The sequence below is a fragment of the Xenopus tropicalis genome, chromosome 2, assembly GCF_000004195.4.
Source record: "Xenopus tropicalis strain Nigerian chromosome 2, UCB_Xtro_10.0, whole genome shotgun sequence".
Classification (NCBI taxonomy): Eukaryota; Metazoa; Chordata; class Amphibia; order Anura; family Pipidae; genus Xenopus; species Xenopus tropicalis.
In genome coordinates, this window is record NC_030678.2 from 165,071,943 (window position 1) to 165,087,883 (window position 15,941).

Sequence of the window (15,941 nt, forward strand, 5' to 3'; positions counted from 1 at the left end):
GGGAGACTGTTCCCAACCAGATGCCTCTCCACCAAAAGCTGGATGTCAAGCATCCTACTACAGCATTCTGAACCGGTGTCAAGAAAAATACTATTTTTTTGTGCTAAAGCCAGGCTTTGCAGGAGCAAACCTATGGCCAGCGCCAGTCATGGCCGAATCTTTGGCAGTAACAGCACTGAAGGATCCTGGGGAAATGTCTGGTCACCGTCCAGTCCAATTTCATGAGAATAAAACAGCTTTTCTTTCACAGGAAAAAAAAACTTGGATAAAACCAAGGTTAAACATCTAGAGCCAGATGTTTATCCAACAGATGGAGCCAATAATGGAGAGATTTCCAACTGTTTCCAAGAGCGTGTTGCCCCAACAACTTCCCTCGTGATCAAGTAACGGTACCATTAATATCGCTGTGCAAACCTTAAATACTGATGGTTCCAATGTATTGTTCCTTGAACAAAAGAGTATTTAGCATTTATATCGCTGGTAGAACTGTGACGACCTGAAGAACTTACTCAACAGAAAACGCCAAGTATTTTCCCACAGTTCTAACGGTGATGAATTAAACTCTTGATTACTTTGGGAACTTGGACAGGGCGCCGAGTCTATTTACAATAATATCCCTTATCTTTAGGTCATTCAAAGTATTTATATATGTTATACAGTAACTTGACAACCTTCTTTTAAACGTTAAAGCTAAGGGGCAAAGCTTGGGTGGTTTCTAAAGTAAAGTCAAATTCCGTGGGTAGAAGGGTGGCCGATTTATCCGTTTCAGAACAATCTTTCCATCTGCGAAGCCAGCCTATTATAATAATAGAGTGATCATATGAGGAGGTGTAATCAAACGGAAAAACTCTTTTATGTTAACAATAGCGAACACCCAAGGAAGCCGCATCTCTTCTGGTTGAAAGCTGTCTTCTCTTTTAATGAAAGGTTTACCAAATGTCTCAGTCTGCCTGTAACAAAAGTGTGTTTGCGTTCGTCATCAAGGATCGTTAAGCATTACCAGTTCCAGGAAATACCTTCATCTGTAGTGTAGATATAACAATAAAGTAATGAATGAGGATTTAAATGGGATCTGTGTGTTTACCTATTTGCACAGCGCTGAGGCCCCCTCAAATCAAGTCCGTGGAGCTCTCAGGCAACAGAAATTCTTTCCACCATGCCACATGGACTCTTTAGGCTAATTCGCTCGTTTGGCCCAAGAGCCAAACGATCAAATTAGAACGCCGGCAATAGGTGCAGTCGGTTTAGGGACTGCATCAACGAGCCGATACGGTCCCCGATCCAACTACATTTTTTAACCCGCCCGACCGATATTTGGACGATTTCAGGCCAGATGTCGGTAGGCAGGCCCGTCGTTTGTGCCCCTACATGGGCCCATAAGCTGCCAAATCGGTCTAAGGGACCAATATCTGCAGCTACAATCGGCCCGTGTATGGCCACCAATAGAGTTTGTGGCCACAGTGTAAAATATAGTCAGTAACTGGGCAGTGTTTCAGGCACAATTCTTGCAGTCGGCTGTCTGCCCATTTTTTAGTTTGGAGACAAACCCCAAAACCCTTAACGAAAATCAACAGTCAAAGCTTTTTTTAGGAATACCCTGAATAAAGGCCTTAAACACTAAAGGTCCCCATACACGGGCAGATCCGCTTGCTTAGCGATGTCGCCAAGCGAGCAGATCTTCTCCTGATATCCCACCTACGGGTGGGCGATACCGGGAGAATCCAGGCAAAACGATTGAATTATAACGACGGGTATAGGAAAAGTCGGTCCGGGGACCACATTGGCTCGTTGATCCGACTAGATTTTCTAACCTGCCCGATTGAGATCTGGCCGATTTCAGATATTGGTCGGGCAGGCCCATCGGTAGTGCCCATATACAGGCCGATAAGCTGCCGAATCAGTCCAAGGGACCCATATCGGCAGCTACAATCGGCCCGTGTATGAGGACCTTAAGCCTAGAACAGATAAGTGAAACCCTAAGCACTAAGCCTGAAACCATTCTGGGAGACCCTAAACATTAATACTAAATGCCTTTAAGAAAACAATTAACACCAACCCTAATACTCTTTCACCATAGACACAAAAGGGCTCATTAACACCTGCAAGCACAGTAGGCAACTTGTGCTTTTCCCTGCAGTCAGTTGCACGTAGAACCACTTTCATTAAAGCTACTTGTGCCAAAATGTGCTCCTTGCCCTTCTGTATAGCTGCGTTTAGCCCTGCTCAGTTGCCTTAGAATCAGGCACACATTTCACTCACACTTGAAATGATGCTAGTGAATACTGGAAATGCCAAACTTTGAAAATATTTGGCACAAAGTTGCATGCACATATGCATCTATTTTGACGAATCAGATGGAACTTTGGTAGGGGCAGCGCAATTGTGACAAGAAAATTGCCTGTTTGCATATACAGAGACGCCAGCATTGTGGGAAAAACACATGGAGACTGTGCTCAAAATTGCACTTTGCTTACTGCGCCGCTGCGAGTGAATACACACTAAAGTATCACACCATTAAAGGGGAGGTCTGTCTTCCGAACCCAAATTTGTTAAAGAGTCCCACACAACACAGAAACCCCTAATATACCTATCCCTGTAATCTGTTCCTTCAAACAGTAGGAATAAATACTATTTTTATATGCTGAAATGCAGTTCTTCTCTCCCTGCATCATTTGAAATCCTGGCTAAGGGAGGAGGGACTAAAACACTGATGGTATAAATTGTAACAAATTCCCCACATCTTACAGACAGCATGAAGGAACTACATAACCCACAATGTTCCTTTCCTTATTGACATCATGGTTGCAGCAGGGAATTGTGGGATTGGGAGGAGGCAGGCTGAAGGCAGGCTGAGGACAGTAGACTACCGTTACATTTTTTTGAGTCTCAAAGTAGTCAGCCAAGGGCCACACTGGCCATAGGCAGTTGTAACTCGGACTTGCCCTTTAGTACAGGTGAAAAGATTTGTTCTGTAAGAAATACACAGGGCACAGATTATTAGAAGTGCCCCGGAATATGGCACGGCACAGAGGGTTCCAATGTGTGGATATGAATATTTGCCTTAATGTAATGAGATTCCCTTTGCACTGGTGCCTTTGCCACGGAACACGGAGCTTTGTCAATATTTACTGTAGGTGTGAGGTCGGGAAATGATCTCTGCACTGCTTAATGGTTCTGAAGCCTTTCACCAATTCATCTGTTTCTTTTTATTCTGGTTAAACAATATTAACCCTTTGCCTCCAGCAATATAATATACCAGACGACTGAACCATTAAGTGTCAGCTCAATTACACATTATCCCAAGCGGCTGCATGGGGGGGGGGCACGTTGGGTGGCACTACATAGTTCATGGGAAAACTGTAATGCTAACAGCGTGACACCTGGTTATATTCTCCACAAATGTGTTTTGTGGCCTTATTTACTGGCAGTTACCGAGCTCAGACCTAATGATAGTGAGTGGAGAATACGGAGCAATGAACAAGCTGGCGTCATAAATATCACAGGTTACAATGATACTTGTACTTCCATAGAACAATATACAGGTACTTCCATAGAACAATATACAGGTACTTCCATAGAACAATATACAGGTACTTCCATAGAACAATATACAGGTACTTCCACAGAACAATATACAGGTACTTCCATAGAACAACATACAGGTACTTCCATAGAACAATATACAGGTACTTCCATAGAATAATATACAGGTACTTCCATAGAACAATATACAAGTACTTCCATAGAACACTATACAGGTACTTCCATAGAACAATATACAGGTACTTCCATAGAACAACATACAGGTACTTCCATAGAACAATATACAGGTACTTCCATAGAACAATATACAGGTACTTCCATAGAACAACATACAGGTACTTCCATAGAACAATATACAGGTACTTCCATAGAACAATATACAGGTACTTCCATAGAACAACATACAGGTACTTCCATAGAACAACATACAAGTACTTCCATAGAACACTATACAGGTACTTCCATAGAACAACATACAAGTACTTCCATAGAACACTATACAGGTACTTCCATAGAACAACATACAGGTACTTCCATAGAACAACATACAGGTACTTCCATAGAACAATATACAGGTACTTCCATAGAACAATATACAGGTACTTCCGTAGAACAATATACAGGTACTTCCATACAACAATATACAGGTACTTCCGTAGAACAACATACAGGTACTTCCATAGAACAATATACAGGTACTTCCATAGAACAATATACAGGTACTTCCATAGAACAATATACAGGTAATTCCGTAGAACAATATACAGGTACTTCCGTACAACAATATACAGGTACTTCCGTAGAACAACATACAGGTACTTCCACAGAACAACATACAGGTACTTCCATAGAACAACATACAGGTACTTCCATAGAACAAGAAGAAATCCTTTTTTCCGCAATGAAACTACTAGGGAAAGGAACGGGGTTCTCCTTACATAAGCACCTGTATGAACAGACAAGCCATCAGGCAGACTGGGAGAGATGAAGGCCAGACCCCGTGGGTTTCACCCTTACATGGGGACACATATGAAACGCCATTGCAGATAATGACATTTTTTTTTTAATTTAAACCACAAGCAACTCGAGCAACACTGTCCTATAAATGATATCAAACAGGCAGCTTGGCAGGGTGCAAACAGCACTGAAATGGAGTCTAGATCAAATGGTGCTGTATGTGGGCCAAACACACTAAAGGTGGCCACACACGTGGCGATTTGCGATCTTTCGTGCGACCATTGGTCGCACGAAAGATCGTTAAATCCGCCACTAACGTTCAGGGCTGAAATGGCAGATAAGGAGGTAGAAACAAAAGGATTTCTATCTCCTTCTGCCGATTCAGCCCTGACGACAGATTTTGCTCAGACGCCTTCTATGGCGCCCGATCAAAATCTTTTAACCCGCCCGATCGGCGACTCGACCGATATCAGCAGCCTCCTGCGATATCGGTCGACTCGCCGACTTGCCATACACGCACCGAATATCGTACGGAACGAGGTTTCCTACGATATTATCGGTGCATGTATGACCAGCTTTAAAAGAACAAAGAGAATACATTGTGTCACCTCGGCCATTTTTGTAGCAGCTACCATTTATTCTTCTAACATGGAGGGATTTTCCAGGCAGACTACATTTTGCAGCTTGGGCAGGTACCCAGTTCCAGTTGGGGTGCCTGGACAGACATATATACTTCGTCATAGCCAGGCTCTAGGGTGGAGAAGGCGTATGTTTCAGTATAACAGATTGGAATGTAGGCAGCCATTACTTTGGGGCCTTGTTGTACTTTGTTGGCAGAACCAACCTCACCCTGCCCCCGGTGTAACAGCCCCTGATTCCTGATGGCAGCCCCAGGGTCAGCTCCCCTGCTTATCTTCAGAAAAGGTACGTGCTTGGCGCCCCCCAGATTTTGCTCCCTAGCACGTGCCTCTTCTGCCTACCCCTAGTTCCGGCCCTGCTATTAAGCCTTACTACTACCAGAGACTTACCTTTACTTTGCATCCAGATCTCATATTGAAGAACCAATTACTCTTCTAACCCTGAAGCCACAGCCTATGATTACTAACTTTTGAGCTTATAGATGCTGGAATATTCATATGGACCAGGAAAATGAAATGTCTTTAGAGGCAGTTTCCATTGGTGTGATAAAAAGTGGGCTGTATTAATAAAAAGCCTGTTATGAGCAATGTGGGCCAGCGCTTCAGACTGGTCAATTAGTAGATGCCCAAAGCCAGAAGTAGCAAAGACCTCTACTTAAACCCTCTGCAGAGTGGGAAACTCTTAATCCATAATCAATACCAACCCTTTATGGGCTCCATGTAACTAACGTGATTTAGGACATAATTTATGCCCAGTAAAAGATAAAATCCATATGACTTTCTGTTGCAGATCATTCCTTAATGCTGTATACCCAATTTAAGAGAAGGCCAACGTGGGTGGGTGAAGAATCTATGGCAGTAAATTGTTTTTGCCAAAACTTTACCTGTGAGATAGCACAGTTCAGGAATGAGGTGGACGGCACGAGGGGCATCGGGATTGTCACTCTTCTTAGCTTTTAGTGTGCTCACCAACATGGGTTGCTGTAGGTCGGAGATGTTTATGCTGTATTGCTGCATAATGACAGGGAGGGTTCAAATTAGTCTCCTTACACTTTTTTGTACATAGCAACACATTGTGTTACACGAACAGCAGTTATTGACAATATATTGTCTATCCCCACACTTTCATGGAAGATGTCATCAATGTATCTACAAAAACAGATATGGGTTTTAGAAACTACAATAGTGCTACAGTGGCTACAAGGGTTATGGGACCTATGGGAGTGCCATGGGCACAAAAAGTTAATTGATCACGCAGAAGAAGGAACAACTGGTAGTTTGAAGTGGCCACAGCACAATTCTGGGTTTTTGTCTAGATCAACCGATCAACAATTAGCTTTCATCAATTTATTGCAGGAACAATAAAGAATACATCAGCCGCTCCCAGCTTTCCACCCCTTGTCTTGTTGGGGAACAAGTTGCATGTTCCACAGTGTTTCTTAGCTTTAACTTGTACAAAAGAAAAAGATGGACAGCAGAAAAAGTCTCCAATAAAGCCCATTTATTAGTTTTCATGTAGAGCTAATAAAGACCAACTTTTTTATTGGTGAACCAACATGCTGTCCATCTTCTTTTATTGAGCAAGACAGACATCCTTCAGGTGGAGGCCTCATCATTCCCACATTGCTAGGCATCTTCCCTCATAAGTACGGCTGTGAGAACCGTGTGCACACTTTCAAACATCTATAAAAGTACCCTGTACAGCCCCTGGAATAACACACCTTTGTCCCTGCTTTCAAATGTATTTGGTTTTTCTATTACAGTTCAACTGCAGCTCTTTTAATGACTTCCTTGTCTGCGTGAAGCTCTCCCCGTTTTTGCTTTCTGAACACTCCTTCTCTCTCTGACTATGAAGACCTCAAAGAGGTGCCTACTGGGCATGCCTGATTGATTTTAATTGGAGCAGAGGCAGTGTCCAGGTCTTTATAATTGGAGAGAGGAGGTACTTAGAAAGCAAAAAGGGGACAGAGCTTCAAGCTAGACAAGGAAGTCAGTAAAAGAGCTGCAGTTCAGCTGCTTGTAAAAAAGAAACAACATAAATATCTTTGCAGGGAAAAAGGTATGTTATTCTGGGGGCTGTACAGAGTAATTTTAGGGTATTTAAAAATAAAAGGCTTACTAATGCTTTAAACAACTTCTTTACATGTTACAATGAAACCTCCTGAATATACCTGACTATAGTAGTCTGTGTACGTAATCTCTGAGCCATCCTTCCTTGGAAAGGAATCTGTCGGTTTGGTGGACCAGTCAATATCGTCAACTCTGTAGGTTTTATTGTTGTATCTAAGCAAAACACAATGGGCAGAATGAAAGAAAAGTAATTTATCAGATCAGTGATCCCCGACCAGTGGCTCGTGAGCAACATGTTCAGCACTGCCTTCAATGTCGCTCCCAGGGGTCTCAAAGTAGGTGGCCATTAAATCTCTGGCATGGAGTAAGTTATGGAAGCACAGAGATACAGTTTTACTCCAAGGAGAGCTTCCTGCAGGCCAGCAGTCGAGATGGGGCTACCAAATAGCCAATCACAGCCCTTCATATACATCCCCAAAGAACTTTTTTTATGTCTGTGTGGCTTCCCAACACTTTTTAATTCACAAGTAAAAAATGTTGGGAATCCCTACAATAGAATAATATATTTTTACTCTATACATCAGGGATTCTGACGCTGCAGCCTTCGGCTGTTGGTGGGAAGCTTGTAGTTAAAGTGAAACAGCTAGCGTACTGCAGACTAGACATCCTCAATGATGTAGTTATTCTTCCAGCATTGCGACTACATCTAGCCTCTTCCCCATTTACTTTGTTGGGTTCCAAGTACCTGGTTAACACAACAAGCCCAAGCAGCTCTTTCTCACATATGTCTGTGAATCTCTCCTTGGGGACTTTGGAGTACAGAGCTTTCATGGAGTCAAGAACAGTCTCATTCCGCAGGACTTTGTGGCTCACATCAGCGCACAGGGCCAGCTGGGATTCCAGTTTCATTATGGAGAGCACAAACCCAGGCCACAGCATTAACCTAAGAGGAGATAATGAACATCAATAAGGGCTACAATGGACCTGAGAAATATTAACTGTAGAACCAACATTTTGGGCCAGTTTAGAGGAAGGTCTACAATAAATATTGAGTCCACTTGGTATAAGTGTCTCTGTATACTGTACAGTTACATAAGGGTTCAATGAATGATGTACAAGGTCTGTACTCGCATTATGAGTCTGGGTCCCTGTCCTGGGTTCCCCACTGGTCCCAACAGATGACCAATAAATTTATACATATATAGATTTACAAAATTGATGCTTATTTACCTGTGCTGAGGAATGATCACTGGGTCAGCAGGATTATAGTAATTGCGCCCCACTTGGTACATATTAAGGCTTTTAAAGACCCTGAGAAAATAAACACAATTTATTTATATATATATTTATAGATTTTTTTTCATTCTGGCAAAACTAATGGGCAGATTAAAGGAGAAGTAAACTCAACCCAGGGTCCTTGCATAGGATCCCCTCCCTAACTGGCCCTCCCCAAGTTCTGCCCCATATCAATCTTCCTAAGACAGAGTGTTTGTGGCCACCATGCTTATTTCTGCATTCGGCATTAAATGGTGACCAGGAGCGTAAACACTAGAATCCAGGACCTGATTCTTTTTTCAGCATCAGCACAGGGAACAATGGAGAAGAAGTCCAGTAGCTGAACATGGACACCATCAACCCTGCTGAGCAACTCTGCCTTAGGAAGTACAGGGTAGAGTAGAGTGCTGCGCGGAACCAATTTTTGAGACCAAAGGTTACATCATCAGAAGTGGGCAGGGTAGAAAAATAATAATAATAATATAAGAAATATGGATAAAACTTGCATCCAAAAATCCTATCCAGCACCCACAGGATACCTGCTTTTCTTGGGTACCCGACCCAGTGTCAGACTGGGAACCCAGGGGCCCAACAAAAGACCTTGGACCCTAGGCCCGCTTTCCCAATTCTTTTTCCTCCTTTCCTCACCCAGCATCTGTATTCTTAGAGTCTCTTTTATTTCCATGCTAGCATTTATTCTCCCATCTATTTCTCCTCTTTCTTCCCATTCACAAATAGGGAATGACCATGAAACTGGCCAAATGGTCAGGAGCAGGAGGGCCCACCGGGAGTTTTCCTGGTATCCTGGTAGGCCAGTCCGACACTGACCCGACCCGCTGCAGGACTCCAGTACAGGGGAGCAGGGCCACCTTGGGGAGTAGGTTGCTGAGGTTTTAAAGCAGGGTTCTAAACAGGGGTCCACATTTTTCCAAGTGGGTTTAGTGTAAAGCAGCTGAATCACTTCAAATGAACTGGTGCAGTTCATAAAGTCAAAATAGTTTTGATAAAAGTGGCAATTTCAAATAAAATTCTAAGTGCTGGAAATCCATAGTTCAAGCTATAATAAATCTGCCCCTACGACTTCTACAAACTATTACAGCAAGTCTCTCTTTCCAATACTGATGTGTGTGTGTAAATGGAGGCAAATATGCAGTGCCTGCCAATTAGACCTTTTTACCTCCCTTGACCCCCTTCCTATGGCTGCCAATGGTTCCTTATTGATTTGCCTATTGAGTCCATAAATTAATTTTGACCTTGCTTAATTAGTTGTTACCTTCCCAATGTGTTTTACATTCAGTTTTTTAAAAGTTTACTTATCGTTTAATAGCTGATAGGTTGCTTGGTTCCTATTAACCCTCCTCAGCTACATTACCCAGTATGGCAGTTCCCATTATATGAGTAAATACAAATGTACAGCTGACCAGCCAATTTATACTCTGATGGCCCTGATACCGGTTCCACTAGGAGGAAGCTTAGCAGCCTACAGAACCATTGTGCAGCTATTGTATAGAATCAGACAGGAGGTAAATATAAAACCGCACAAGGAATCAATCAGGCTGTTCTGACTCCAGAGTCTTCCCAGACCCATATCAGATGTGACTTACTTCTTGAAGAGGATGCCAAAAAACTGTATGCACACGGGGGAGTCGGCCGGCAGCTGGTTGGTCAGAGTGATTGTTATTTTCACAGTTTCGCCTTTTCTAGTCGTACTTTCCAGATGATTTAGCTAAATGTAAATACACAGAGATGTGAGTGAGCTCATACACTGCAGCCACAGGAGCCTAAGGGCACTTACATCCCAGGGGTCACATTGGCTGGGGGATAGTCTCCAAAAAGGGCCGGGGATACAGGGGTCTATACGGTATTTGCAGCATCTCCCTGGGTTTTTATATTCTTTGCACTACTGGTTTTGACTCCTGAAACAGAAGTCGGCCAATTAGCAGACCTGGAGGAGAGCTGACATCGGCTACATTGTTTTTGTGGTCTGAACCACAAATACTGCTTTTAAAGGAGAAAGAACTGTTAGGCACCCCAGTCAGAGTCACACTGGGGGGTGCAGGGCCCACCGAGGCTTGCACCCCAGGGGCCCTGCATGTGCCCCCACTGGCTGCTTCCCCTAACCCCTCCCCCTCACAGGGGGCCCCACCCGACGTCCTCCCCTGAGCGAATGTAAGTTTAACGCGTGAGGAGAGGAACAGTTGGGCAGGGGGAGCGCTGGCAAGGGTCAGGTCTGGGCGGCTGGGGCCCACTGGGATTTTTCACGGTGTCTCGGTGGCCCAGTCTGACCCTTCCCCAAGTGATTGTAATTGCTTACCTTATACCCCGGGTTGGTGCTCCTGTGAGGAGAAAACTGCACCAGCCCGGGGTAACTGTGAGTGAGTGATCCTCTTCCTTCTTATGTCTGTGCGCCGCTTGCACATGTGCAGAAGAGTAAAAAGTTGAACTTGAACAAGAATGCCGTCTTTTTTACTCTTCTACACAAGCGCCGGCCCCCGGGGACCCCAAGATAAAAGGGAGAAGGAAGAGGATGGCTGTCTCGCAGCTACCCCGGGCTGGTGTGGTTTTCTTCTCACAGGAGCACCAACCTGAGATATAAGGTAAGCAATAACAGTCACTGGGGGAGGGGGTGACTAACAGTTTTGCCATTTGCCAGGAAGTAGTGTGGATGCAAACAATATACTTTTTTAGTGGTATGTGCCATTGGTTACTCTTAAATACAAAACTGGCATTTTAAGAATTAAGGGCCGCCTCTCGGGATCATAGGATTCACAGTGCACACAAACAAGCCAAGGCACAAATACATGCTAGGCCCCATCAGCCAATGAATGAGTAGAGTTCTGTCTTTTACTCCCACACTACTTCCTGTTACAGTTAGAGCTGCATCACTTCCTGTCAGCTGATCTCTGAGGGAGCACACAGCCCATCACTAAATGGCGGCTCAAGGGAAAGGATGTAAAAGGGCAATATTTACTGATATATATATTCCAGTTTGGCAAGATTCTGTAATAGGTCACTTAACATAATATAGTCTATCTGTTGGATAAGTATTCATTCTGGGGGTACCACCGGGGTAATTGTGAACACAACGCAGCTAAATATCTGAAGTAAAACAAAGGGCAAAGCATTTACCTTGCCTATATTACGAGAAAGAAAGAGAATCTCCCCATGAAAGGCTCTGGCTCTCCCCAAGGTCTCCCCGTGTGAATAGAGCAGTGCGGTCTTCAGTTTCCTAGAAGCAAATTCAGGGGAGAAATCCACACGGTACTGGTACAGTTTCCACTGAGTCGGCAAAGTCAAACCGAACAGATTGGTCATGAGTTTCACCGGCGCCCCGCTGGTACCTGCAAATCAGTAGATATGGATTATAAGTGTCCAAATCTGTGGTTAGGGTGCCACTGTAATCACATTTAGTGGGGTAAATAAATTACATCTGTAACAAAGATCTGTAAAGTATTTTGATTTGCTCTTAAAATAGAATGCCCGTGGGGAGTGAGCCCAGGGTCCAACTGGGGTGTGCAGGGCCCACCTGAGCTGTTGCCAGGGGTGCTGGTCCCATAAAAAGGTTCAAATCCATGCATGTGACCCCACTTACTAAATAAAAGTTGTATGAAAAATATACCATTGAGCTGGAGAAATCTGTAGAGTAATGGGGATTGTACAGCATCCACATAAACACCATCTGTACACTGGGGGCTCCTTTACTAAAAAAAAATTAAACCATTGTGTTCCCTACCCTACCTGTTATCGGCAGCGCAGTATTTATGAGAAGTGGACAAAAGAAGGCACAAAGGTGTCCAGCTATGGTTGCCAGCCTTTTTTGCTATTAATACTAGCCTCTATATAAAAGGGGGTGATCTGCCGCGGTAAGAGTCAGGAAAAGGAGGGATAATAGGTAGGGTTGCCCCCCTTTTATATTGCTGGCACCGGCCCTAGCTGGCAATTTGCCAGTCAAACACCAGCTGGGCGGTAACCCTATTACCAAATTGCCCTATAGCAGGCAGTAAGGAGAGGGCTGCCTTGTAAATAGGGATGTAAATTACCTCTGTTGGTGTTTATTAGAAATGTGATCATGTTGTTATGGAATGTACCCCCACCAGGGTCAGATTTGGTGCGATCAGTGGCATAATTAGTACAAAGGGCAGGAGAGTAAAGGACCCCATACACTGGCAGATCGGCTCGCTTGGCGATGTCGCCAAGCGAGCGGGTGGGCGATATCGGGAGAATCCAGGGTAATTCGTTCGTTTGGCCCTGGAGCCGATGCGGTCCCCGATCAGACTAGATTTTCTAACCTGCCCGATCAAGATCTGGCCGATTTCAGGCCAGATATCGGTTGGGCAGGCCCGTCGGAAGTGCCCATACACAGGCCGATTAGCTGCCGAATCGGTCCAAGGGACCCATTTCGGCAGCTACTATCGGCCCGTGTATTGGGACCTTAAGTGCCAAATTTTCTTTTATATACTGGCTAGGATGTATTGGGACTGAGTGGGGATTGGGCAGAGCCTAAAAGGCTGGCATGAACAGGCTATGATCAAGGAAGACAGAATTGGGGTGAATCAGGGGTGTAACTGGGTGGCTCAGGCCATAATTGGGAAAATCTATTGCTTTAAACTAAAAGCCTTTTGCAGCCATTGAAAGTTCATTTTCATATCATCCTTACAAATGCGCTCCCCATATATACTGATTTGTGCGCCTTGCTGTACTTTATTATCCTCGCACCTCCGCAGCAGAGCTGTAATGGTTTAATAGCCGGCGAGGGGATATTAATGGTGTTGAAAGTGACATTAAAACTCTGTAAAACGAACAAAAAAATACCTCTAATTTGTGGAGGGGAATTGTGAATTTTCATGAGGTCAAAATCCATAGGCCATAAAGAGAAAATACAGCAATTACTGTATCCCTTACTTGATGCTCCGGCCCAGTAATGATCATTTTATGTGTATGTATAATAGGGAATCATTATTCTGGTTACATTGTCGTGTCACCGTGCCTGAGATAACACAACGAACGGTTAAAGTATGGAGCTTTTATCCTGCCACTTCCACATTAATCGGAAGATTGTACGGGCAGCGCCGCTCCTTTATTCCGCTCCGTCTCTAAGGGAAGGCTTAGATATAACAGCGAATAGAGCCGGCGGGGCTCAAATAAAAACGATTTATAACTGGATCTTAAATGCACTAATACTAGTGTACGGCACTGTGTAGCACTGAATAAACTGAGGATGTCAGCTATAAATACATCTATCTCTCTGTCTGTCTATCTATAGCTAAATAACAGGGGGCCAAAGCAATGCATAGAGGCAAGTTTACTAATCCACGAACGGTCCGAATGCGTTTTTTTCGTAATGATCGGTATTTTTGCGACTTTTTCGTCGCCGTCACGACTGTTTCGTATTTTCTGCAACTTTTTCGTCACTGTCGCGACTTTTTTGTATATTTTCCGCGAAAAAATCAGATTGGTTTTTCGGCCATTTACAATCGGTCAATACGAAAAAATCGAGACAAAATCCGATAAAGTTGCGAGGGCGACGAAAAAGTCACGAAAAAGTTGCGATGGTGACGAAAAGACGCCGAAATTTTTGTTTCCAATGCAAATTTTTGCCATTTGGGATTCGAATTCGTGCTATGGTAAATCTGCCCCATAGTGTTGCACTCCCATTGTGAAAACACAGTGTGCATTTGTGCCCCAGGGAAAACTAAATGACCCTTAAAGAGAAATGCAGGAATGTTTTAAGTTTTTAAGCCAGACAGCTTAGATAGATGATAGATAGATAGATAGATAGATAGATAGATAGAAAGATATATAGATAGATAGATAAATAGATAGATGATAGATAGATAGATAGATAGATAGATAGATAGATAGATAGATGATAGATAGATAGATAGATAGATGATAGATAGATAGATGATAGATAGATAGATAGATGATATATCGATCGATTGATAGATAGCCAGACAGCTTAGATAGATGATAGATAAATAGATAGATGATAGATAGATAGATAGATAGATGATAGATAGATGATAGATAGATAGATGATAGATAGATAGATGATAGATAAATAGATAGATAGATAGATAGATAGATAGATGATAGATCGATGGATAGATAGATAGATAGATGATAGATAGATAGATGATAGATAGATAGATGATAGATAGATAGATGATAGATAGATAGATAGATAGATAGATAGATAGATGATAGATCGATGGATAGATAGATAGATAGATAGATGATAGATCGATGGATAGATAGATAGATAGATGATAGATAGATAGATGATAGATAGATAGATGATAGATAGATAGATGATAGATAGATAGATGATAGATAGATAGATAGATAGATGATAGATCGATGGATAGATAGATAGATAGATGATAGATAGATAGATGATAGATAGATAGATAGATGATAGATCGATGGATAGATAGATAGATAGATGATAGATAGATAGATGATAGATAGATAGATGATAGATAGATAGATGATAGATAGATAGATAGATAGATGATAGATAGATAGATGATAGATAGATGATAGATAGATAGATAGATAGATGATAGATAGATAGATAGATAGATAGATAGATGATAGATAGATGATAGATAGATAGATAGATAGATAGATGATAGATAGATGGATAGATAGATAATAGATAGATAGACGATAGATAGATAAATGATAGATAGATAGATGATAGATAGATAAATAGATAGATAGATAGATAGATAAATAGATAGAGAGATATCATGGGGCCCAAATGGGAGCATGTATATTTGTATATATTCATTATATATACATATAAGAACAAGAAATATATATACACACACACACACACACACACACACACACACATATATATACACACACACACACATATATATACACACACACACACATATATTATAGGGTCCCTGCAGAGACCCAAACCCCCCCCCCCCCCCCATGGTGAGGAGCAAAGTTTTTTTGCCAGGTATGGATTTGCAGGGGAAAAATATCTGCAAAAGTGCACTCATAAACACCAATGTAAAAAAAAAAAAAATCTGCAAGAAAAAAACCTACTCACAATGTATTCTGCATAGAAAAAGCTGCCATGGAAAAAGCCTCAGTAGAGAAATGTAAATAGACTCCAGTGCGTTCAGTTGAAGTCGGGGCAAGATTGGCTTTAATTGTGCATGGCTGGTAGAGTAAATATTGTTCTCACAGAGGATAACATAACTGGCCCCACTGTACCCTATAAATAAATGTGGGCCCAAGCATAAAATAAGGGGTCTTTACTTGCTGTAGACTTTCGTGTACCCCACCCCCCACCCTTGGCCAGCCTAGTCCAACCTAGTCCAACACTGGAGATGCCTTTATGTTCTCAGGGTCGGACTGGGGGGTGCAGGTCCCACCAGGGGCCCTGCAGGTGCCCCCTGCCGGCCGCGTCCCCCACACCCCCTAACCCCCTGC

The 15,941-nt window shown here is 42.9% G+C and overlaps 1 protein-coding gene across 1 annotated transcript in view; it reads right to left on the minus strand.

Annotated features, from left to right (window-relative positions):
- The window catches only part of piwil4 (piwi-like RNA-mediated gene silencing 4), a 79,199-nt gene that overhangs the window by 44,737 nt on the left and 18,521 nt on the right, over window positions 1-15,941 (minus strand). The window contains exons 5-10 of the mRNA XM_012958238.2: window positions 11,613-11,824; window positions 10,088-10,209; window positions 8,439-8,519; window positions 7,954-8,151; window positions 7,310-7,421; window positions 6,023-6,149 (exon numbers count right to left, since the gene is read on the minus strand). Of these exons, the coding sequence (XP_012813692.2) occupies window positions 6,023-6,149; window positions 7,310-7,421; window positions 7,954-8,151; window positions 8,439-8,519; window positions 10,088-10,209; window positions 11,613-11,824 (852 nt within the window). The remainder of the gene's footprint in view (window positions 1-6,022; window positions 6,150-7,309; window positions 7,422-7,953; window positions 8,152-8,438; window positions 8,520-10,087; window positions 10,210-11,612; window positions 11,825-15,941) is intronic.